Source organism: Scardinius erythrophthalmus (assembly GCF_964197995.2).
Source record: "Scardinius erythrophthalmus genome assembly, chromosome: 1".
NCBI classification, from domain to species: Eukaryota; Metazoa; Chordata; class Actinopteri; order Cypriniformes; family Leuciscidae; genus Scardinius; species Scardinius erythrophthalmus.
Window position 1 is genome coordinate 33,872,087 of NC_138221.1, and position 22,991 is coordinate 33,895,077.

Below are 22,991 nucleotides of genomic sequence, written 5' to 3' on the forward strand. Positions count from 1 at the left end.
TATGCACTACTTTTTACTTAATGGTTACAGCCCATTACATTTTTAGAGTCATTTTAAATATGTATTGACAATATGAAACCATCTTCCCAGGTGTATATGTGAGTGGAAGCGTGTCAGCTTTTCCTGTGTCTCAACCACCATCAGCCATTAGGGGGCAATGCTGTGAGGTTGAATTTCATTGGCTGAATACTGAAGCAAGATTAAGGCTCATTTACTACTGCTTCAAGGGGTTTTTACTGCATAATTAGTGTTGGGGGAAACCCATTACAAGTACGGGTTAGGTAATCAGATGACTTTTTCAAGTATCTAATAAAGAAATGCACCACTTTTAAATATACAGTTTTCAAATAAGTAACGCAAGTTACTTTTATGTACCATTTATTGACTGACAGCTTTCGTCCCCATGTTGAGAGAAATCCGGAGAAAGTGCAGAGGCTGGTGTGTTCTGTGTGAACATGATGCTTATTGACTTTAGATAAACATTACATTTGTGTTTCATTTTTACTGCTGAAGAAAATTGTGAACACTAAAAGAGTGTTGAACAGGAGTGAATTTGCATTTCCTTCAGCCTAAGGCTTATTCATGTAACTTTACATTAGCCAAAAATACAAAATACAAAAAAGCAAGCCTAGCCCAGGTGAGAAAAAGTAACATAATGCATTACTTTTCTTAAAAAGTAACTAGGTAACACAATTAGTTACTTTTTTAGGGAGTAATGCAATATTGTAATTCATTACATTTAAAAGTAACTTTCCCCAACACTGTGCATGATAGTTACAAAAGTTCAAAATATTTCCCATTTGGTATTCATTTTATGCCAAAAACAGAAAAACATGATAGCAGTGATGTTTAAAGATAAGATGAATTAAAGTTGCTGCACAAACAAAGTATTTTCAAATTCAAGAGCCTTCGATAGGCCACAAACAAAAATCACAAAAAAAAAAGAAAAAAATGACAAATGCAGCCACAAATTACCAGCAATATCTCAGGCCTTAGCAGAAGTTGGGGGTGTTAGGTGTGTCTGAGAGTGATAGTGAGACAAACTTCCTCCTCATACGATGGTGAAAGAACATTGGCCAACCTCCACTTTAGAGGAAGAGAAGTGGCGCTGTGAGAGAAGAGAGGACAGTTATCAAACACCACACCGTCCGTCTTCATGTCCTGCGTTAGTGTTCGCCTGTGAAAAGTGATGATTCTGACAGGGGTGGATGGACTAACTGCTGGATGACAACACGAACACGTCTCTTGTGAGCTGCTGGTTTATCAGTAGAGACTAGATGGAGGAGGCAGCAGAGACGGCACAGCTGAGGCAACCAAAAGTCCAGGGTGAGTTAAAACAGACGTTGAGGGAAATGTGCTTTTGTTGTACCCAACCCCAGCTTTAGGCTGCATATGTGTGATTTATTAGTTATCTTTCTTTGGATATGCGTGCTTGTGTGTTTGTGTTGCATGCAATGTTCAGTGCATGATCAGAGGACTTCCTGTCTTGTTCAATTTGCCTTTGTGCAAAAGTTGCATCTCAAGGAAGTTTTCATGTACACAGCATTTTTTTTTTTTTTTTTTTTGACAAATGTACAAAATTACTGCATCTTGGGGTGTCATATTGTTTCTTTCTACATGTAAAAAAAAAGGTACATGTTAAAAGAAAAGAAAAATTAACCCAAGATTTTATTTTTGGCATGGTGGTTTGGGAAGTTTTTTGTTAATTTACTTTATTTTAGTAAGAAATTCTCATAAATACATAAAATGAGCCCAGGATGTGGAAATAAACAACCTAAATAAGACCTCAGTGGGAGGAAGTCACATGCACTGGTTTCAAGCAATTTGTAATAGCTGCAGTTCTTCTCGTTTCTACCACATTGAGTATCACATGACATTTAACAACATAATGTTTGCAATTGGTATCAGAATTAGAATGTAACATTCTATGTAACAACTAACAGCATAACGTGCCAACTGACAGTGTAACCGCAGTGCCATCTTTGAGAGGACTTTGACTTCCGGTGGGTGATTTTTATCAAGCAAAATGGAGATGAACAACAAAAAAAATCTTAATCCATACAGTTGAACTCATCTCTTCATCAAAAACAAGTCCTTATTGTCCCTGTAGCAGAGCATGTTAAAAAAACCCTATGCAGGATGTGGTTGACCTAAATGGTGCATGTCACAGAGAGAAAGAGAGATTGACGGTGATGCTTTCTTTGTTACTAGAGTGGCACATTGCAAGTTTAGAGCCATGTCTACAGCATTATGTGCATTCAAGGCTTCAGAGAGTCCATGAGTAAAAAGCATGTCTAAACTTTAAATGATCTGAATCGATGCCGTAATTTACCTGTGCTTTCAAGTATCAAATGAAACGATCTGTCCAAGGTGATTTATAAATACTTTATTTTAATGTTATTGTACAAGTGAACATGAGTCTGGCTCACTCTTGCTGCTTTCTCTTTACTGCTCCTGCCACAAAACGTTTGTGTCAACTTCAGTAGTGTGACTTCCTGTCTTAATGTCAAATGCACATTTCCCGGTGCCATTAATTGTCATTACTCTAGCTTTAGGTTCCAGTTCCTGCAAGCCTTCACACAAATGTTCATGTACTTTAACCACAATCAAAACCCTTTTTCACAAAGAAGTGTATTGTCATGCTTTGTCTTGTTTTATTTGACACTGTCCATGTTACACACATTATATATCACATTACATTGTAAGTATTGCAGAAGTAATAATACAAATAATACCAAAATCAATGAACAAAGGTTTGTATTAAAAACCTTTTTGGTTACACTTTATTTGGTTACACTTTATTTTAAGGTGTTCTTGTCTCAGTGTAATTATATATTTAAGTACTGAGCAATATTAATTAACTATATGTACTTACTATAGGGTTACAGCAGGATTAGGACTTGGTTGAGGGTTAGTTGCATGTAATTATGCATAATTTACTGTTATTACTATGGTAGATGTAACAAGGACACTGTAAAATAAAGTGTAACCCTTTATTTTAAGATGACGTAGTTACATTGTACTTAATCAAATAAGTACTGAGGAATGCACGTACTATAGAGTTAGGGTTTGGTTTAGGTTTAGTTACTTGTAATTATGCATAATTTGCTGTAATTGTAATAGTAAGCACATGATGTAACGTGTAAGTAGGTCACCTTAAAAAAAAGTGTTAAGTGTTACACTTTTTTTTAGAATCAGATTTTCATTGAAAAAAAAATCACACGTGGCATCATCACATTTCCTTCTGTTTCAGATGATGGTACCCCAGTCCGTCACTCAGAAGTCAAGCGTTACAGTGAGATATTTCGTGATTTTGATGCCAATTTGGATCTGTCATTAACATGCTCGTACGTAGACCTTCTCAGTCTGTTGTGAAATTCCCGTCTTGAAAATAAAGGTTCCAAAGGGGGGATTTCACAGTGATGCCATAGAAAAACCATTTTGGTTTCCAGTGAACTGCTCTTAAAAGAAAGAAAAAAAATCTTAGTGTGAAGGACTTTTAATTATCTAAAGAACCATCTTTCACTATAAAGAACCTTTAGTCCAATTGACAGATTCCATGGATGTTAAAAGTTTCTGATGGAACCATCGATGCCAATAAAGAACCTTTATTTTTAAGAAATATAAAACAGTTTGAATGCTTTAGCTCTGTGAGAACCGCCATGTTTCATTTTTAATATCGTTGTGTCTGCTGATTTGATTTCTCAGGACTGTGGATGAGCTTCTACAAGAAGCAGACTCACTGTCTTTAACAGACACCTCGGCAGACACCACACTGAACGCAGATCTGGATGATATTACAGTGAGACATGATTGATGAATTATTGTTCCTGCTCTTTTTCCTCACATACTCATACTCATATCTCTTGATACTTTTGGGTTTAACAATCTCTCTCAAGCAAGAACGTGTTACAGCGAAAATTAAAAGCTGCATGTTTTCCAGGGTGAAGATGCGGAGTCGTTGAAGATCTGCCGTGAAGAGGAGGAAAAGGACGGAGGCGTATCTGGTAAATCTTTTTAACATCTTTGTGTATGAGTGTTTGTTTGTTGGACATTTGGAGGAAGGCTAACAAGGGTGGAGGACTAATGAGATTTGTGATAGACACGTTGTTTGTGCTGCTCATATAATTATTAGAATGATGAATATCTTACATCCAGCCATATTCGTATTGAACCCTAGAGAAGACATATGGTCTTCTGTCCATCATTTGAGATATCTGAGAGGAGCAAAGCAAAGCAAGAGTGAATGATCAGACTCGGAGGCATCGTGTCACGCCACTAAATCTCTCTTCTTTAACCTGCAACTGTTTACGTGTAATTAGCCACATGGACTAATGGCCCCTGCTAACAAGATTAGCACCGGACGGGGGTTAGAGAGCAGATTAAATCGGCAGACAGATGCTCTCTGTTTTTCCCACTGATCCATCTCTCCAAGAACTACAATTGTAAAGATTGTAAAGAAGGGATGAGTAACCAAAGATATATTTTGACTAGGTAATATATATATTGATGTTACCTTTCCATGGGTGCTAACTTGGTGAAACCTGCGAGTATGTAGCTGTTTGCTAGCTGAGATTAGGGATTACGCTAACACTCAAAGTTTAAATAAAACATCCACATGGTGACCTATCGAAGGCAATCTCTTGGCTTGTACTCACAAAACACATCATCTTCCTTTACGTACACCTGAGACAGACTTCAGTATCAACAATTTATTCCTATGCAGTCTCAGCCTAGTTCTCCAACCCCCACTGTGAGCAATCTGATCAGCCAAATGGACTGACTAAGCAGAGACATTTCATGAATTACCTAGAAAACTGTGAGTTTAATGTTTTGTATCCTATTAACTATCATGTTAAATCATATGTATTCATTTTAGATTCACCAGTTTGGGTGGGATAATCTAACAAAAATGGTCCATATTTCACTCCAATTTCAAAAGACAGTAGTATGAAAAGTAAAAGAAATTATATTTTGAAATACTCATGACCACAATGCAAAAAATCTATTTTTCAATGTTTCTTTTTTTAATCAAAATAACTGAAATTTATGCCAAACACTACAATGATAAATAACAGTAGTAATAATTGACTCTACAAATTAAATAATGTATCATGATTATTTTGCGTCACGGTAATGAGAATTAATTTTTTTTTTGTGCATCACGGTAATGAGAATTATATTTTTTCTCTATGTCACTGTAATGAGAATGATATTTTTTTGCATCATGGTAACAAGAAAGATATTTTTTCGCTAAATCACAATAATGAGAATGCAATATGTTATAGCATCACGGTAAAGAGAATGAGATTTTTTGCATTATGGTAATGAGAATACAATTTTTCTCTACATCACAGTAATGAAAATGATATTTTTTATTTCACAGTAATGAGAATGAGATATGTTTTAGCATCATGGTAATGAGAATGAGATTTTTTTGCATAGAAATGAGAGTTATATTTTTCGCATTACGGTAATGAGAATGAGATTTTACATCACGGTGATAATACGATTTTCACAGTATCACAGTAATGGGTATTACTTTTTTTCCCTCTACATCTTGGTAATGAGTGACATTTTTTCACATCACTGTAAAGTTATTGTATAACATTGTCACAATACAGAAACATTTGTTTTACAATATATATTTGAATATATATTTCTTAATTTTGGGGTGAAATATGACCTGGGTATGTTCATGCCATGAGATTCACCTGTGTGTACAATAGTGCTGAGAAAATCGTGTGATGTAATATGTGTGACAGTAACGTCAAGCTAAATTTAATGAGAGAGAGAGACCGTAATGTAATGATGAGATATCTATATCCTTATATCAGGAAGTCAACCCCAACCTAATCTAAAGACCATCACTGTACAGTCTGCTACTGTCCTGGATTATTTCCCCTCCCCTCTGTGCCAAAAGTGAACACACACACACACACACACACACACACACATACACACATATGCTTTAACATGACAAGCCAAGAAGTACGGCAGGATGGAAGTGGAAAGTGGGCTAGTGGCACTCCAACAGATTCAGGTTTTTAGTTCTGATGTTTTGATCAGATCAGATTTTTAGCATTAAATGCACAGGGAGGAGACAGCAGACAGAGGGAGGGTGAACAGTCTCGGAAATCCTCACACACACTCACTGCTGAGTCCCAAAGCCTTTTGGACAATACTGAGCGAGCCCAGGAGCTCCCTATACAAGCATTTTGCATGGATATTGAATTACCAATCCGGAATATTGTGCTGGAGGGTCACAGGGTTTCGACTTTTCGACATAGATGTTATGATTCTGTGCTCGTTTCCGACACCTTTATTAGACTTTTAGAGAATAATGTCTTTCAACATTGTTTTTAACAATTAAGTTGCTTTTTTTTGTGTCTGTGTTATGATGGGCATGTACTGCAACTCAGCATTTTCCAAAGCTTTGCCTTTACATCCTTTGAAGATACGGGAGATTTATCCTCTGAGTAATGAGTGACAGCCAACAGAATCGTTAAAGCTGGTTGAGGACAAGCCTCTGTTAGTCCCGAGCGGGGTTTAGTTTACATAGAGTAAGGCATGCACATGAACCGTTGATGCTGATGTCTTCCGCCTCAGCCCAGGATGCCGACCTGACCCTGTGTCGCTGCGAGGGTGGCGTGGAACTCGCCCTTCAGTACGCCAAAATGTGGTGCCGTTATGCCAAAGATCTGCTGACCTGGATGGACAAAAGAATCAGCCTGGGTGAGTGCTTTAAATGTAGTCTTTGATTACACAGAGTCACATAGAGGAACACACATCCAACTGTCAGATAAATATAGAAAACTAGCATTTAGACTCATGTTTTTAATGTGCTGACATATTATGTTTAGGCTGGATTTGTTTGCTAGTAATTATAGATCGTTTCTGCCTGGAAGAGAAGCCGTGGGACCTCTTCCAGGAAATAGCATGAGAATCTAAAATTGGATCTCTGATAGAAAATGACTTGTGTTGAACAACACCTGTAATAGGATGAAGTAACCTTTAACACGTCATCGTCTCGCACAGCACCCTCTAGTGGAAAGTTACTGATAGGTTACCCTTCGTGGAAAAGAAATACACTTCAGCATATACTTCTAAAAGAGTACTTACAACAGCAATAATATGCTTTAAAACATTATACTTAAGTGCAAACTTAATGTAATGTTTTTGGACAATCATTTGCATGTTAATTACAATTAAATGAAAATGTATTCTAGAATGTAAATTAAATGCAATTAGCTCAACTTCTCCTAGAGTGTTTTTTTCACCCACTGAAGTTGGATTTATTATATATATTTAGATATATTAGATATATTTTTTATTATTAAATGTGGTTAAATTATCTTGCAGAATGTACTGACAAGCATGTATGCATTTATGGTAAACTAAGATATACTTTAATGTTATTTCTATTTAAATGTGTATGTCACGTATTTAAATATATTTTTTATTACTCATTTGCAATGAAGTAGAAATTTAGCATATCAAAATATGTGCACAACAAAAGATTATTAGCATTTAAAACTTTTATTAGCAAGTAAAGCTTTTGATTTGGCAAAGTATACTCTTTAAAAGAGTACTTAAGTGTGTTAAGTAACACAGTCATGAAGAGGTATGTATGATAAATGGCTAGAGCAAAAAGAGACAGAATATAAAACAGAAGCAATGCCAGACATCAATAGCCTATAATGAACTTACAGAAGAGGGAAGCATACAGTACATTACCCGGTGTTGTATTCCTGGAATTGGTGATGATGAATATCCTATTTTCCATTGAGCTGTAATGCTAATGGGTTATGGCCCGATAAAGTTATGTAACCTAATGTCCGCTCACTGTTGTACAATTGATATTTTGAAGCACTTTGTTGTGTGTCCATCAATACAGATGCAAACTATTTATATCAGTCAATCGTATTTTCCCTCTGGTGTTTTGCTTATTAACCTCTTTCTTCTGCATGTATGTCAATGTCAGCAAATATTCAGAATTTGGCATAATAGACACCATTATGATTCTGAGCAATATATGAAAATCATAAATGATTGTTTGTTTGCAGAGCAAGAGTTTGCAAAGAGTATTATGAGAGCGGCAGATGCAGCCAAGTCATGTGTTGCTCAACAGGTAAAAGTGTGTGTTGTGTGTGTGTGTGTGTGTGTGTGTGTGTGTGTGTGTGTGTGTGTGTGTGTGTGTGTGCGCGCGTGTGTGTGTGCAAAACATGTATACTATTGACAATATTCAGCCGTATACATTCATTGCTTGAGAATTCAGTAGCATTTTTGTATTATTTTTTTTTTTTTCATGAAAATCATGAACATTGATTAACATAGCATTCTGTGATGAAAATAATGCTGGTAGAAATTAAATTTTAAAACGTTTGGGAATAAAATGGCTGACTCCATTGTCTTGCTACGGTTAATTTCATAGATAGCGTTTTAAATACACACAATTAAATAATATATGACAGGTTTGCATAATTTGATAAAATAACAGCTGGATGGATTTTATGCTATAATTTGGCAAGTCTAATATAAGATAAGCTAAGCTTAATACAAAATCTATACATAAAATTAGCTAAATAAATAATTAACATCAGTAATTCAGAAACTCTCGTTATTAGTGACACCTGTAGCCAGCAACTTAAACTTAGGGCTTGCTCGTGCTCTAACCATGGCTCGAACTTGTAGCCTACACATATTTCACACGTGAACGTGATTCAAGACCCCGATAAACTCACGGTGAAGTTCTTTATCATTCATCTTCGTTTAGAAGTAAAAAAATTAAAAATAAATAAAAAGTTGTACATTTTGCAGAGATACAAGTCTATGGTTAACAAGCATCCCGACACTGAACACGCTGCTGAGAGTGACATTTAGATGAATATGTAAATAGGCTATGTGCTTTCCTCTTAATAACAAAATTAGCAAAGCTGTTAAGAAAGCAGCTTAAAAATGACTGAGGGCCCTTTCTTACACCTGTCACAATGCAGCGCCAAGGCAATGCAAGTGTTTTTTGCTAGTTTCAGTCCGACTCAGTTATCATTTTCACGTCCTGTCACGTTGTTTAAATAGCCCATTTGGGCCACTAATGCGCCCATTAGTGCACCCATGGGCGGGCTGGTCTGAAAACGAGGTGTGTTCTGGCGCATTGTTGGCGCGTTGCTATTCTGAGGCAACAGAAATAGTGCCATTGACCAACTGAAACCTGGTCTAAAATCAATGGCGCAATATATATATATATATATATATATATATATATATATATATATATATATAGGCCTATGTATAATTTTTATATAATTTTGTTTTTCCCACAACGTCCACAACGCGCGCACTCTGCTTATTAAACACACAAGGACGCACAGCAACACACAAACATGGCAAATATTTAAAATAAAAGGCTAACCATGTAAAAGATTATTATTGTTTACATAAGGATATGGTGGAATCCGGCTTGTCCTGTAGATGTTCTGCTTGCGCACTTTTACCACGCGCACGAGCAGTTCTGTTTGCGCTCTGGCGACGCATTCGGTCTTTCCACTATCAAATTCCGTTACGTAAATAGCGTATCTGCAATGGCGCGAGCGCAACTGGCATTTAAAGGAAATGGGAGATGAGACTCTGATTGGTTTAACGCACGTAAATCCCCAAATACACCCATTACTCATTATGAGAATAGGGACAACCCTTCTAGACCATGGGCCGGCGCGCCGACCATTTTTCCCGCGGTTAAACTAGCAAAAGTGGATTCGGACACGCCCTAGTGAACTTGCGCCCTGCGCTTTAGACCATGCACTTAGATCGTTAAAATAGGGCCCTCGCTGTTATGATGGTTTGATAAAGTAGGCTATATTGAGACCATAGTCTATATCTGACTATAGTTGAATATATCCATTTTCTTTGCATGGCACATTGACGTTACAGTACAAAATGGCTCTCTTATGACATTCTCCTGCACATTGTATGCTTGCGCATGTAAACATCACATCCTCTTGATTTTCCCGGCAAATACGTCCCGATTCCTCCTTCACATAAAAATCATTCTACAGGCTTTCACAGACACCCTAGGAAGTCTGGGACAGTCTTGCTTTATCATTTTCGTTACAAGCTGTTGGCAATAAAATGCGATTAATACATAAAAATTCTTACATATAGGCCCTTTAACTTAATTTATATGAATAAATAGTGTATAACTTAAGCAGTTAGCCTATTATATATATTTATTACATGGCTTGGCTGAATTCCAATATAGAATGCGGTCTGTTATTTCATTATAACAGACCGCTGCGAAGTATAACAGACCGTTGCCATGAAAAACAGCGCGTTGCTATGGACGCGGAACGGACTATTTTCTTTAGCGGAAGCAATACAATCGTTTTTAAATCAATAACCCCTTTTTAAATCAATAATTCGCGGCAAATTATTTATTTATTTTGTAGGTAGCCATTTAATAAGCGGGATAATGTATAGTGAGCCGGTTGTTATAGTGAATAACAACCCCTTCAGGCTGATTCAAGATCCCTCCGCTTCGCGTCGGGATCCCGTTCAGCCTGTCGGGGTTGTTATTCACTATATCAACCGGCTCACTATACATTATCCCTTACATATATATATATATATATATATATATATATATATATATATATATATATATATATATATATATATATATATATATCGTTTTATAGCCTACATCTAAAAAAAATTATACTGAAATCTAAGCTAAGGTTTTACAAAATCTATACATAAAGGTTCCAAAAATAAATAATGAAGTCAAGGTAAAGTGCTTAATGTGGCTTTCATATATATAAAAAAAGGAAAAACTGAATAAAAGAGCAGTCCCTGGGACTAATCCAGAAGTTACCAAACACCCTAATGCAACTATTCTGTTGCATAAGGAACATGTTGTTTACTGTCAGCCCACTTTAATGCTCTTAAATCAGTTTGGACACTTTCCACAGGACATGATGCCTCTGCAGTATATCTACAACCAGGCCCTGGAACATGATCTCAAAAGCAGCTCCTCAGCCAAACACACTGCTGAACTCATTCAACAGCGCTGCTACCAGGTGCACAAACATCCATCTGATCAATGTTTATGACAAACACAAGAAATCTGAAACATATAGGCTAACATGTGACGTGTGGGGTTTAACTATCTATCTATCTATCCCAAAGGCTCTCTCGGCCAAGAAGAACGAAATCGACAAGTGGCGACGGGAATTTAAAGAGCAGTGGTCAAAAGAACAGAAGAGGATGGTCAGTTCTTTGTGCTGAGGTTGATACTGTATGTGTATTCATTAATTTATCAGTCCAGTAATGTGACATATGTTTTGATGATCAGAATGATGCTGTGTCAGCGCTGAAGAGGGCTCGACAGCAATACCAGCAGCGCTGTGAGGATCTGGAGAAGGCCAAAGCCATGACGGCCAAAGCTGAAGAGGAGACCGGGGGTTACAAGACCCTGGACAAGAGGAGGAAGTCCAGAGATGACGCCCAAACTAAGGTCACCCCGAGTATATGGCTCATTCTATAGTTTAACATGAACAAAAAATGACAAAAACAATATGCTTTCACATTGTGTTCAGTTTATACGTTTCATCAGTTTAACATATCTGCTAGTCCCCGAGTTTAATCATTAAAAACAGTCTTGACATTACAAGGGAAAGTATGTTTTCCCTGGTGAATTTGTCAAAAGGTTATTTTGTCTATTCTGCCATATGAACAGTGATTGTAATAAAAGAATTTGAAGGGGGTTGTTCGGATAGTAACATAGTTGAAAGAAAAATTATTTTTAAGAAAAATAATTTTAACTTCATTTAAAGGAAATTAAACTTTAAGCTACATTTTCTACAGCATTTAGATTTTGTTTAATATATTGAACTTGAGACCGACTCACTTTAAAAATTGACACTGCAAAACCTGTAATTTAAGAGATATTTAGACCATTTCAAGCAAACTACTACAGAGCGTCACAAACAATTGTGTGAGATAATAATATGCTTTCCATTAATAAAATATGTTAGTTCTGAAAAATACTATTATCAACAGTGCACATGAAATGTACCCTAAACATTTCGGTGAGATTATAAAGGAGTATTTCTTGTTTTATAGTGCAGATAACCAAAAGTGTAATTATGTGTCATGTTAATTATCTCTTCTGGAAGATATTTATTATCACTGTGCTTTGCTACCGTGTAGGTTACAGAGACTGAGATGATGTACAAGCAGTGTGTGTCTGAAGCAAACAACCATCAAAAAGAGCTGGAGAAGGTGAAGCGCAAAATCATCGTCCACATCCGCAAGCTCATCTGTCAAGGAGACACTGTGCTGAAAGAGGTGGGTTCACCAGCCTTTAGAGACAGATTGTGAGGCGAAAAGTAAATATTTACACATGAACGAGAAACTTTAGGTCGATCAGATCACAAGTAGACGAGGGAGACACATTCCTGTTTACACCTGGTGTTTTAATCTGTCTCTTTTGTCCACTTTGACCACTTCTGTCCTGATTTCCTAGAGGGGAGGGTCTATGATGAGGGTAAAAGGCTTTTTCAGATCTTTTAAACTAATAGATGAAATAATCTCACGCAATTTACATATGAACACGACCGGAGACAACGTAAAAACACAGGGAGAGCAGCAGGTTTCATTTATGTTCTGACAGCTGCAAGACCAGCCGAACACTGTGTGTGTGTTAGAAATCAGGAATGGTGAGAGAACATTGTGCTTGGTATGTTTTTCGTCTTCAAATCAATCTCGGGTCTGCAGCCTGCTGCAGTTTACATGTTCGGTCAGTAGGCGGAGAGCAGGCGTCTTTTGTGGCCACATGAGCGTTTACACTATAAAGCAGTCCGGTCTAATGTGTTTTCGGCTACCTCTGGAAGTGGTAGAAAGTGGACAAGCTCAAAACATTTTAGACCCTGTTTACACCTGTATTTAGCACGGTCCACGTGTGATCCGATCAAATAAAACACATCTTAAGACCAGGTGTAAACAGGGCCATACTTTACTTAGAGTGAAGGGAAGATCTGCTATATCCAGTGAAAGTCTATCAATCATCAAAAAACAAAAATGCAATAAGAAGAGGCAGAGTATAGTATAGAGAGTGGGCATACAAGTAACCACTCAGAATTCCTTAGCATCCACAAAACACTGTAGCAATTGCACAGCGATGACTTTTGCGTCGGCTAGCACTAGTCATTAAATGCTCAGCGTATCTAGTTTACATGTATATTCATCCATGGCTTCTCAATCAAAGTCTCTTTTGTCTTATTCCTCTGTCAGGCAACGGTGAACATGTTCTTTTACCAGCGGCAGCAGACTGAGATGGTTCCTCTGGGCTACCAGAACCTGGAGCTGACCTGCAGGCCCTTTGAGCCGGGTGAACCCTACCTGCAGTACATCCTGGGAAAGAACATGCCCGACCATCCTCTCCAGAACTTCACATTCCAGGAGTTCATCCCCCTAAGCAGGAGGTGAGGGCACACAAGAATAACTTGTAACTTGCAATTCTTTGCACATGTCCAAAAAGCTGTTTTATTCCAGTTTACTCTAACTTATTCTTATCATTCAGCAAGTATTATACAATAATGTGGAGACGTGTTTTTGTCTGTTCTTTTTGTTTGAGATTTGCTGTTTTTAATTGTAACAGAGATCAGCTTCACTTTTTATAAATGTATGAATCAGTTGCTAAATCCCACTGATGTTTATTGTGAACAGAACTGAATTGCCTGTAATAGCTCATGCATTTCTGTCTCAATGCTTCTGCAGTCAACTAAAGCTCATTTACGTGTGTGAACAACTAAACTAGCAACCGCATCATTTGAGCTGAATTTCTGTATACCCAATTTTCACAGATCCCCACCAACAGGTCGACGTAAACAAAGCACTGCTACAAGTTACCTACAAGATTCATATGCGCTACCAGATGATCTGAAACACAGCAGCAGTTTAGTAGATGGACGTACGTCTGATTTCCGTCATAAACTTTCTTGAATTTAACCCGTCCAGCTGAAGTGCAACTGAAAATTGTCATGTGATTTATTGATGTACAGGAAGGCCTGGTCACAGTGACCGAGACAGCACAGGAGGAAGTCTTGAATCGCTGTCCAGTCCAGGTAGCAAAAATCTCTTGCAACATTTTATTACTGTCCTATCTAGATGTTGTTGTAAATAAGTGACTAATATCTCTCCTCTCTGAAGCTCACGGGAGCCGTAAGCTGCCCAAGGCCTCCTCCACAGGAACCATGTCTTCAGATGATCTTGATGAGAAAGACCCTCTGCAAGAAGCAGGTATATTTGACACTTTCTGCATTTCAATGGCAGACACTGCAGTTGTTGACTTTTTTTCATCTGTGTGCAGAGAGCGAAGAGGGTTTATCTGATAGCAACGGAATGACGTGTAAACTGCGAAGTGCATCGCGTGCCGCTTTGACCCACAGACTGAGAAAAATGAAGAGCAAGATGGTCAAGTGTAAGCAATGTGACAACTACATCCTGGTCAACGGGATTGAGTGTGAGGAGGTGAGTGTCAGATAAGGGCCCATGGCTTTTAGTTAGCATATCCGTGTGAAACCGCTTCTCGAACAAGAAAAAATGTGGGGCGGGACTTGATTTTGTTTATGGGAAATTGGTTGAATGGTTGTGGTTTGTTACCACAAAAAAATCTATTTCTCTATGAATAAGAAAAATGTATAGAATTGTGCTTTATTGTTCACTTAAGTAAAGCAATTAACTCCTGGTGAACTGATCCTATAAATAAGTGTGCTGTAGGTAGTGTGATGAAAGTGACAGTTAAAAGGGATAGTTAAAAAATGTAAATTCTGTCATTAGTTACTCACCCTCATGTCGTTTTAAACCCGTAAGACCTTCGTTCATCATCGGAACACAAATTAAGATATTTTTGATGAAATCTGAAAGGTTTCTGAACCAGCCATAGGCAGCAACGTCATTGCAACTTTCAAGGTCCAGAAAGGTAGTAAAGACATCGTTAAAATAGTCCATGTGACTACAGTGGTTCAATCTTAATGTTATGAAGCGACGAAAATACCTTTTGTGCGCGAACCCCCCCCCCCCAAATAAGGACTTTATTCAACAATCTCTTCTCTTCCACATCATTCTCCTACACTGTTAACAGTGCAATGCTTCCTGGTTCTTTGTCAGAACGTCGGCTCACTATTGGCCAGCTGCTGTGTCAGCATGTGTTGTGGTTCTCACGTGACCAGCGTCGGCCAATAGAGAGCCAACATTCTGACGTATAACCTGGAAGCGCTGCACTGTTTGCACTACGCAAATAGCATAGGAGAATAACGGGGAAGAGGAGAGATTGTTGAATAAAGTCGTTATTTTGGGGGGGTTATGCGCAAAAAAAGTACTTGTCGCTTCATAACATTAAGATTGAACCACTGTAGTCACATGGCCTATTTTAACATTGTCTTTACTACCTTTCTGGGCCTTGAAAGATGCAATGACGTTGCTGCCTATGGCTGGTTCAGAAACCTCTCGTATCAATCTTCATTTGTGTTCTGAAGATGAATGAACGAAGGTCTTAAGGGGTTGGAACGACATGAGGGTGAGTAACTAATGACCGAATTTGAATTTTTAGGTGAACTATCCCTTTAAATGACTGGTTAGTAAAAGAATGAACATGGCAGACTGACTGTTGCTCCTCTCTTGCCAGTGTGGCCTTGCAGTCCACAGGAAGTGCCTGGAGGTTTGCCAGCTGGAGTGTGAGCACAGGAGGGGCTTCATCTTTGGGATGGATTTCTCCCTGCTGCCCAGAGAGAGCCAAGACTGTGTGCCCTTCGTTGTCCTGCGTTGCACTGAAGAGATTGAGAGCAGGGCTCTCGGAGTCCAGGTAGGAATAAAGCAAAAACACTGATCTTGTGAAAATATCTTAAAGCTACACTGTGTGATATTTTCCCCCATCTAGCGGTGAAATTGTATATGACTACCCAGTGAATATTAGTTTCTGTTCCTTTCAATTCCGAGGGCGTTTTAACTACGGTGGCCATATTATTCCAAGATTAACATGGCTTCCAGTTCGACTTCGCAAAAATTGCGCCTTTAAAACTATTCACCTGTGATCTGTCGCAGCACAGATTTCTGTTACAAGGTAAACAATACTTTTTCACCATTGACGCGAGGAAAAGTAACGCAAGTTATACTAGAGGTCGTTCTGGCGTTATGCACAACCATGCTATGGTTAGACAAGCAACTATAAAACTGCAACTTCAGCGTCCGTTTTAAAATCTTTGCTCCTCATGAGCTCTTTCCATCTGGGAAAAGTTACTCCAATATTGACTTTGGTCTTGCTGATTTGCCTGTCGCGTTGACATTTTAATTCTCTCTTTCGCTTCCTTGGCGACTCTGCTACATGTTCTCGAAAATAGGCGTTATCCTCTATCTTCAGCAATCTTTCAAGTCTGCCGGCAGTCGCGAGTAATCTCCCCCTCGCATTCGTCACGGTGTCACTGAGTGTAAAGCGCGAAAGGCGAAGCTTGAATTTCCAGGTATGTCCCTCTTTGGCGAATGCATTTTCAAGATGGAGGCGCAACATGGCTTCCACCATTCGAGCGACTCGCTTGTGTGTATTATACATGGCAGATTTTACGCTTACGAGAATACTTTATTAGTTGGTGGAAGTAATTACACATGAATGAGCACATATACTTTTGATAGAACAAACTGTTTTTTTTACTAAGAATCAACTTAAAAAGTTACACAGTGTAGCTTTAAAAGAGACATACAAGAAATTTGACTAGTTGACTCCTACACCGATCTGTATTTTTAATGCTTGCTAAGGCAACTTTTAAGTTTTAAGGCTGTAATACATTAGGCAGCTTTTAAAATCCGAAAAGATGTTAAAAAACTAGACCCACCGACTTTGGAAATGGTTACAGAGGTTCTGAACTCATAAAACAGAAACATGTGCCTCATTGCTAGGAGACATGTGACAAATGAAAATAATATATGTTTTAAAATTGGCTCAAAATATCAAACATGTTTGGTATCCTCTGACTGGATGGAACATCCCCAATCTGCAGACTGACAGTCTGTAAATCAGGGTTAAAATCTGGGTAAAAGTTGTGTAGTGTATTCCGGGTAAAGGTTTACCACAGACTTGAATGAAACCTCGAATGATTGGGGCAAGTTGTCGGCCGGCATCATGGCAGCCATTTATGGACAAGCAAACAATCCTATTTTGTTCAGAAGATAAAATAATCTAGTTGTGTTCCCTCTCTTGTTCTTGTCTTTGTATATAGGGAGTGTACAGAATCAGTGGATCCAAACCTCGTATTCTGAAGTTATGTCAGGCCTTTGAAATCCAGAAAGACCAAGTTGACCTTAGTGACCTCTCACCGCATGACATCACCTCCGTACTCAAGCACTTCTTCAAAGAGGTAAAAAAAGATTCTTGAGTAAAGTTCAAATTTTTAAAGTGAGTTCAAGTAAAACAAATATCTAGTCTTAAATGGAGCACAACAGAGCTCGCCCAATAGCCTTGTTTCCGGAAGTATTTTTCCCCATTCATTTCTCCAATAGGGTTTTTTTAAAAAGTCTTTGTTATAGAGTTATAAGCCATGAACAAAACCAACCAGCTACAAGGTGAATTCACAACATTACAAATTTGATTTGAAGCAAAAAAATGTATTTAAAAAGACAAAATTACAATACTGTGAAACTACAATCCCATGAAGCACTGCGAATGACATAAGCTAAAATATTACGAATTCAAACCTATTGGTCTAAAGATTTATATTTTGTATGTTAACACAGTATGTTTTACATTTATTGCAAAATAAGCAAATGGCTGCTGAATTTTTGCATAATTTTCTGCAGAATCATGGGTAATGTAGTTTTTCGCCAGTTTAAATAATCCCAGTTTTCTTTAATGGTTTATAAGTTATTGTTTAAAATTAATTCGCTATAGAGAAAATTAATGGGATTTTTACAACCCGTACCCAACTGTTACACTCTATTTACAGTAATCTTCTCATTCCTTGAAACATATTTTGGGATTAATCCCCTCATGTGGTCAACATGGTTCTTCCTTTTTCACAGCTTCCAGAGCCGTTACTCACCTTTGACCTTTACAACGACTTTATCAACGTGGGTAAGGAGATTCAGAGGCTTAGTGAAAAGGATCATGTTGCCGAGACTGCTGGGATTGTGGAGAGTATTGTGGTCAAACTCCGAGAGCTTACTAGTCGATTGCCTCTGTGTAACTACAAAACAGTGCAGCACATGACTGCCCACTTGAACAGGTACCATACTGTCTGAAATTACATTAAAGCTCATCTAAATGACGTAGTTCGCTACTAATACATCACTTTCTTCTCTTCAGAGTGGCAGAACAATATGAAGACAACAAAATGTCTCCAGGAAACCTGGGCATCGTGTTTGGCCCCACGCTCCTGCGGCCCCTGGTGTCAGGGGATGTGTCGATGATCGCTCTCCTGGAAACCAGCTATCAGGCTCTTCTTGTGGAGTTCATGATCTCACACTATGACCAAGTATTCGGTTCCCCAACAAGATCCAGCACACCTCCGCCACCGCCTCCCACGGCACCCCTCCCAGACACCCCACCAAGAGCTTCATGTCCCATCTCTCCTGCCAGCAGTTCCTCACAGGACCCTGGAGCCGCTTCCAGAGAACGTCCACGCTCACTGGAGGTAGGCAATAAAAACATGACTTCACACAATCAGTAGCTCCACGCTAACACCGTGTCCTAACCAGATGTGTTGCGTTGCGTTGCGAGATGCAGTTTGTTTGTGGATGCTAGACACGGCTACCGGACGCGTCTAAATCAATCAAATATCACAGCCAATCAGAAGAGCGTGTGGGTGCGTTTTCTCTCTCTCTCTCTCTCTCTCTCTCTCTCTCGACACCTGATGTCGTAAATAATAACTTCCCAGGAGGACTTGAACGCACCAAGTGTTGTGTTGTTCTATTCAAGTGAATTGGTTTCTTGAACAAGGAAAATGTAGGGCGCGACTTGATTTTATCCGTGGTGAATTGATTGGATGGTTGTGGTTTGCTATTGGTGGATCTCATGTGAGTGACAGGTTGCACCCGCCCTCATGCCAGTAAACGCCTCATCAGAGAAGAGAAGAGATGGGCTGCAAGAGGGAGAAGTTATTTTGTTTAAAGATAGGAGAGCACATGAATTTAAAAAAAAATATATGTGCACTGATAAATCATTCACAATAAATACTGCAATATAAGAATTGCACATTTTGATTTCATGGTGAATTTAACTTGCAACCAAATTGATAAATATTAAACCATTTATAAATCATTTAAAATACATACCGAGTGACTGAAACCATCTTTGTCGTAGAATACACTTGTTTGTTCACATTGAGTTCACACTTTTAACATACTTTTTACCTTTAATTTATTTTCAAGATCTGCGTTGAATTATCCATCGCTTTCAGACAGTACCCAGCAAGCAATAGCCGTCATTTCACCGGTTCGGTTAACTATAGACCTGATATAGTCTGGCTATGAGTAACCGTTTCTAGACAAAATAAACTTGAATTTGATTACATGTTGTTTTTGCCAAAATAACTTGCGAGATGATATTCCATCATGTAAGCAAAGTCAACAGTAATTGCAAGGTGTTTGGTTTCATTTCTTTGATATGTTCTATGCAAAGCCTGTGCGTCTATTCTTGGGCTATGGTTAGACATATATAAAATATTCACTGACAGCCCAAATTTTGCCTTGTTTTAGCCGAGACGTCAGGGTTGTGTTTGTACGGCTATTAGACGTCTTTTAAATGCAAAATTGCTTGCTGGGGTATTGCTATAAAAGTCACGCACAATGATATTCAAACGCACTTTAGACCTCTTAAGATTAAATAAAGCACATTATCAGTCATAGCTCATAGTTTCTATGTTGTGGTTCCAGCCGCAACGTCGCAGAAATAGAAACCGTTTCTATCGTTCATTATTGCGTATCGCCGTCGCGGCTGTTAGCAGTGTGTTGCCTCGTCGCATCTGGTTAGGACACGTTGTAAGTAAAATAAACACAGTCCGATTGTTGTCATGATGATGCTAAAAGCTCGCCTCAGGTGGACGTGCTCGTGCGGGCGAAAGCGTTCGTCTTGATCTGCTTGAGCCGCTATTGCTCTGCTTGGGCCTGAATTGTCCCGCCGTGCCCGTGGAAAGTCCTGGAGGGATTAAACGCTTACTCTGTGAAGATTATTTCTGCTTGCCTGTGTGCTTGTGCTTATGTCAAAGTCTTACCTCTGTCGCAAGGTGCTTTTATGTCAGTGCCGAGGCTCCTCAGCAACTACAGAAAAGCCTGGAGGATGGTATTAGCTATTAGCCGAGTCTCCTCTAATTAGAACAGTTTAACTTATTGATTAGCACGTTTTCCACAGGTTTAGACTGTTTTAGTAGGCTTCTCACAAATAGCGCTGGACTAACACATTTAATATTGCTAGCACTAACTGGCTAAATAAATGTATAATAATATATAATATTATAAAAAAATTCTATATAGGCTAAGTTTGGGGTCTGTACATTTTTTTTCATGTTTTTCATGAAAACATGTCTCGGCTGCATTTATTTGATCAAAATACAGTAAAAACAGTATAATATTATTACAATTCAAAATAACTGTTTTATATGTGAATATATATTTAAATGTAATTTATTTCTGTGATAAAAGCTGGATTTTCAGCATCATTACTCCAGTCTTCGGTGTCACATGATCCTTCAGAAATCATTCTAATATGATGATTTGATGATCAAGAAACATTATCATAAATTTTGAAAACAGTTGTGCTGCTTGAGATTTTTTGGGAAATTTAATCTTTTTTCAATTTAATGCATTGTTTCCTAATAATAAAATAAAATAAAACCTCTTTAAATCTTTGACCCAAACTTTTAAACGATATCTGTGTAACCAGTTTACATTATAAATCTTTTAAATGTGTCACTGACACTTTATCTATAGGCCTAACATAATATTACAATATGACAGTAATTTAAACATCTAAATGATCCATTAGTCAACTTATATTCAGAATTTCTATTATTTTAACAGAATCGCACTATCAAGAGAGACTCAAGCGAGGGTTATATTTCTGACAAGTCATCATCCAATGAAGCAATGGACCAGCTGAGCCCAGAAGCCAATGAGAGAGCAGGTAGGCGGGCTTTAAAAGACATTCAAATTCAATACCAGCTGGCTGCTTGCGCAAACTTTTTGCTCTGTGTTTCTGTGGCATTTCCGATCCTTTTTCTTCCTGTTGTCATAAGCAAACAAGTGATTTTTTTTTGTTAGTCTAAAAGATATGGAAATACATTTTTAAAGCATTGTGATTAATACAAAATCACATTTTTTAATTATATTGTTGTGAATAAACGTGTGATTTTGTTCTGTGCATCTTCCAGTCCTGGCTATGAGGCCGACAGCGTCTCCTCAGGGTCATCCGGAGCAGGCTGCAGAAACTCAGCTACAAACTCAGTCGAGGGGTCACTTCAGCAGGCAGCCGGTCAAGTACAACAGACAGGGTTCGGCAGGAGCACAGTTAAGCAAAGTTGACTCTCAGTCGCGGGACGAGGACAATTCTGGGAGCGGGGAAGGACTTGTGCCAGGAAGTGCAGACAGCAGCCGCAGCTCCTCTCCTGAGCCCGAGACCCCCATAACAACTCACTCTCGATTACACGAGACCCCTGACCCGCACAATAACACTGGATGCATGCCTGGGAGTCAGACTGCACCTCACACAGGGGTGAGAAGGACAGTATCGGATGAGGAGGTTAAAGCAGTAGCTTCTTCATTCAAAGAACATGTGGGCCAAATGGCCAAACGAAACACCAACCAATCGAACAACACCCTGGGGGGGAGAGAGCGCCTGATCCGATCCTTGAGGAGGCGTCCGACGGAGGAGAGAACGGCACAGAAGGTCCTGTCCGGACTGAGGCTAAAGCGCAGTGATTCAGGGAAGGCCGAGCAGCTCCATTTTGTTTGACACTGACTGAAGACTGATGGGGTTCCTTAAATTCACCAGGATAAATCCCATTTTGTGCTGTAAAGCCCACAGTATTTTAGATGGCTACGCGCTGTACATTTTTAGTTTCCCTGCTTTGTGGCGTATGACGTACAGTGTAGTTAAATCACAGTACAGATGGTAGTTTCCACTCTCACTGGAAATTTGGCACAGATTTACCTGTTTATTTGTTATTCATAGACCGCCTGTCTTGTATAGATGTATGATGATGAAACATGACTCCTTTGGGATGAACATGCAATATATGGAAACAACAACAACAAACTGGCTTGGTTTTTTGTTTTGTTTTTTCAGATTCTTTAAAACCGACATTCGACAATGCATTTACTGACATTCTTCAAAATATCTCATTTTGTGTTCGTTAAAAGAACGTTTTATTATTATCATCAGTGAGGAGAATTATTATTTAGACCACATCAGGGCCTTACAGCTTATCATGCTAATTGTCAAGTCAGATTACTTGAGTTTACTTTAGCCTATACATATTATTATGTAACGCTGGCGCCACTAGATGGCAGACACGACGCGTGTGGACCTGCATTGCATTTGATGACATGCTCTAGGTATAATTGGGGCATATTAATTGCCTCAAAAATGACTTTAACTTCCATACTAGCCATTGTTTTGTCAATAGGCCTGTTCTAAGCATTTCCATAGTGTAGCCCTTGAGCTGTTTTACAAATTCATGCTTCTGTCATTGAGTTTTGTGTTAAAAACACTCCCGGAATGTAGCCTATATGTAGGGCTACACGATTATTTTATTTAATTTAGGCACATACAGACTACGAGAACAAATTACACTTTTGATAATTATAGCCTGTTGGCTTTCATCCGTTTTCAACCGTACGAATGACAAGTTCACTCACTTGAACACCCATTTGTTTGCAACTTTCATTGGACCAATAGGCTAAAAATATGTCACTAATCTGAAGGCTGTTGTTCTTTACGCTACATAAAA

General features: G+C 38.5%; 1 protein-coding gene across 2 annotated transcripts; it reads left to right on the plus strand.

Annotated features, from left to right (window-relative positions):
• Positions 1 to 1,050: 1,050 nt before the first annotated feature.
• On the plus strand, positions 1,051 to 22,333 carry gmip (GEM interacting protein). Of its 2 annotated transcripts, XM_081387625.1 has the most exons (21): positions 1,051 to 1,326; positions 3,254 to 3,347; positions 3,709 to 3,802; positions 3,944 to 4,007; positions 6,610 to 6,735; positions 8,067 to 8,131; positions 10,968 to 11,075; positions 11,185 to 11,265; positions 11,351 to 11,512; positions 12,208 to 12,345; positions 13,291 to 13,481; positions 13,863 to 13,969; positions 14,061 to 14,123; positions 14,209 to 14,298; positions 14,369 to 14,529; positions 15,686 to 15,862; positions 17,271 to 17,408; positions 18,070 to 18,272; positions 18,353 to 18,680; positions 21,064 to 21,166; positions 21,414 to 22,291. In XM_081387625.1, the coding sequence occupies exons 1-21, from the start codon at positions 1,278 to 1,280 to the stop codon at positions 21,992 to 21,994; spliced, it is 3,123 nt and encodes a 1,040-aa protein (XP_081243751.1). In that variant the 5' UTR covers positions 1,051 to 1,277; the 3' UTR covers positions 21,995 to 22,291. The 2 variants fall into 2 exon arrangements, with proteins under 2 accessions (XP_081243751.1, XP_081243752.1); XM_081387626.1 differs by lacking the exon at positions 21,064 to 21,166 and having other exon boundaries at positions 21,414 to 22,333.
• Positions 22,334 to 22,991: the final 658 nt, after the last annotated feature.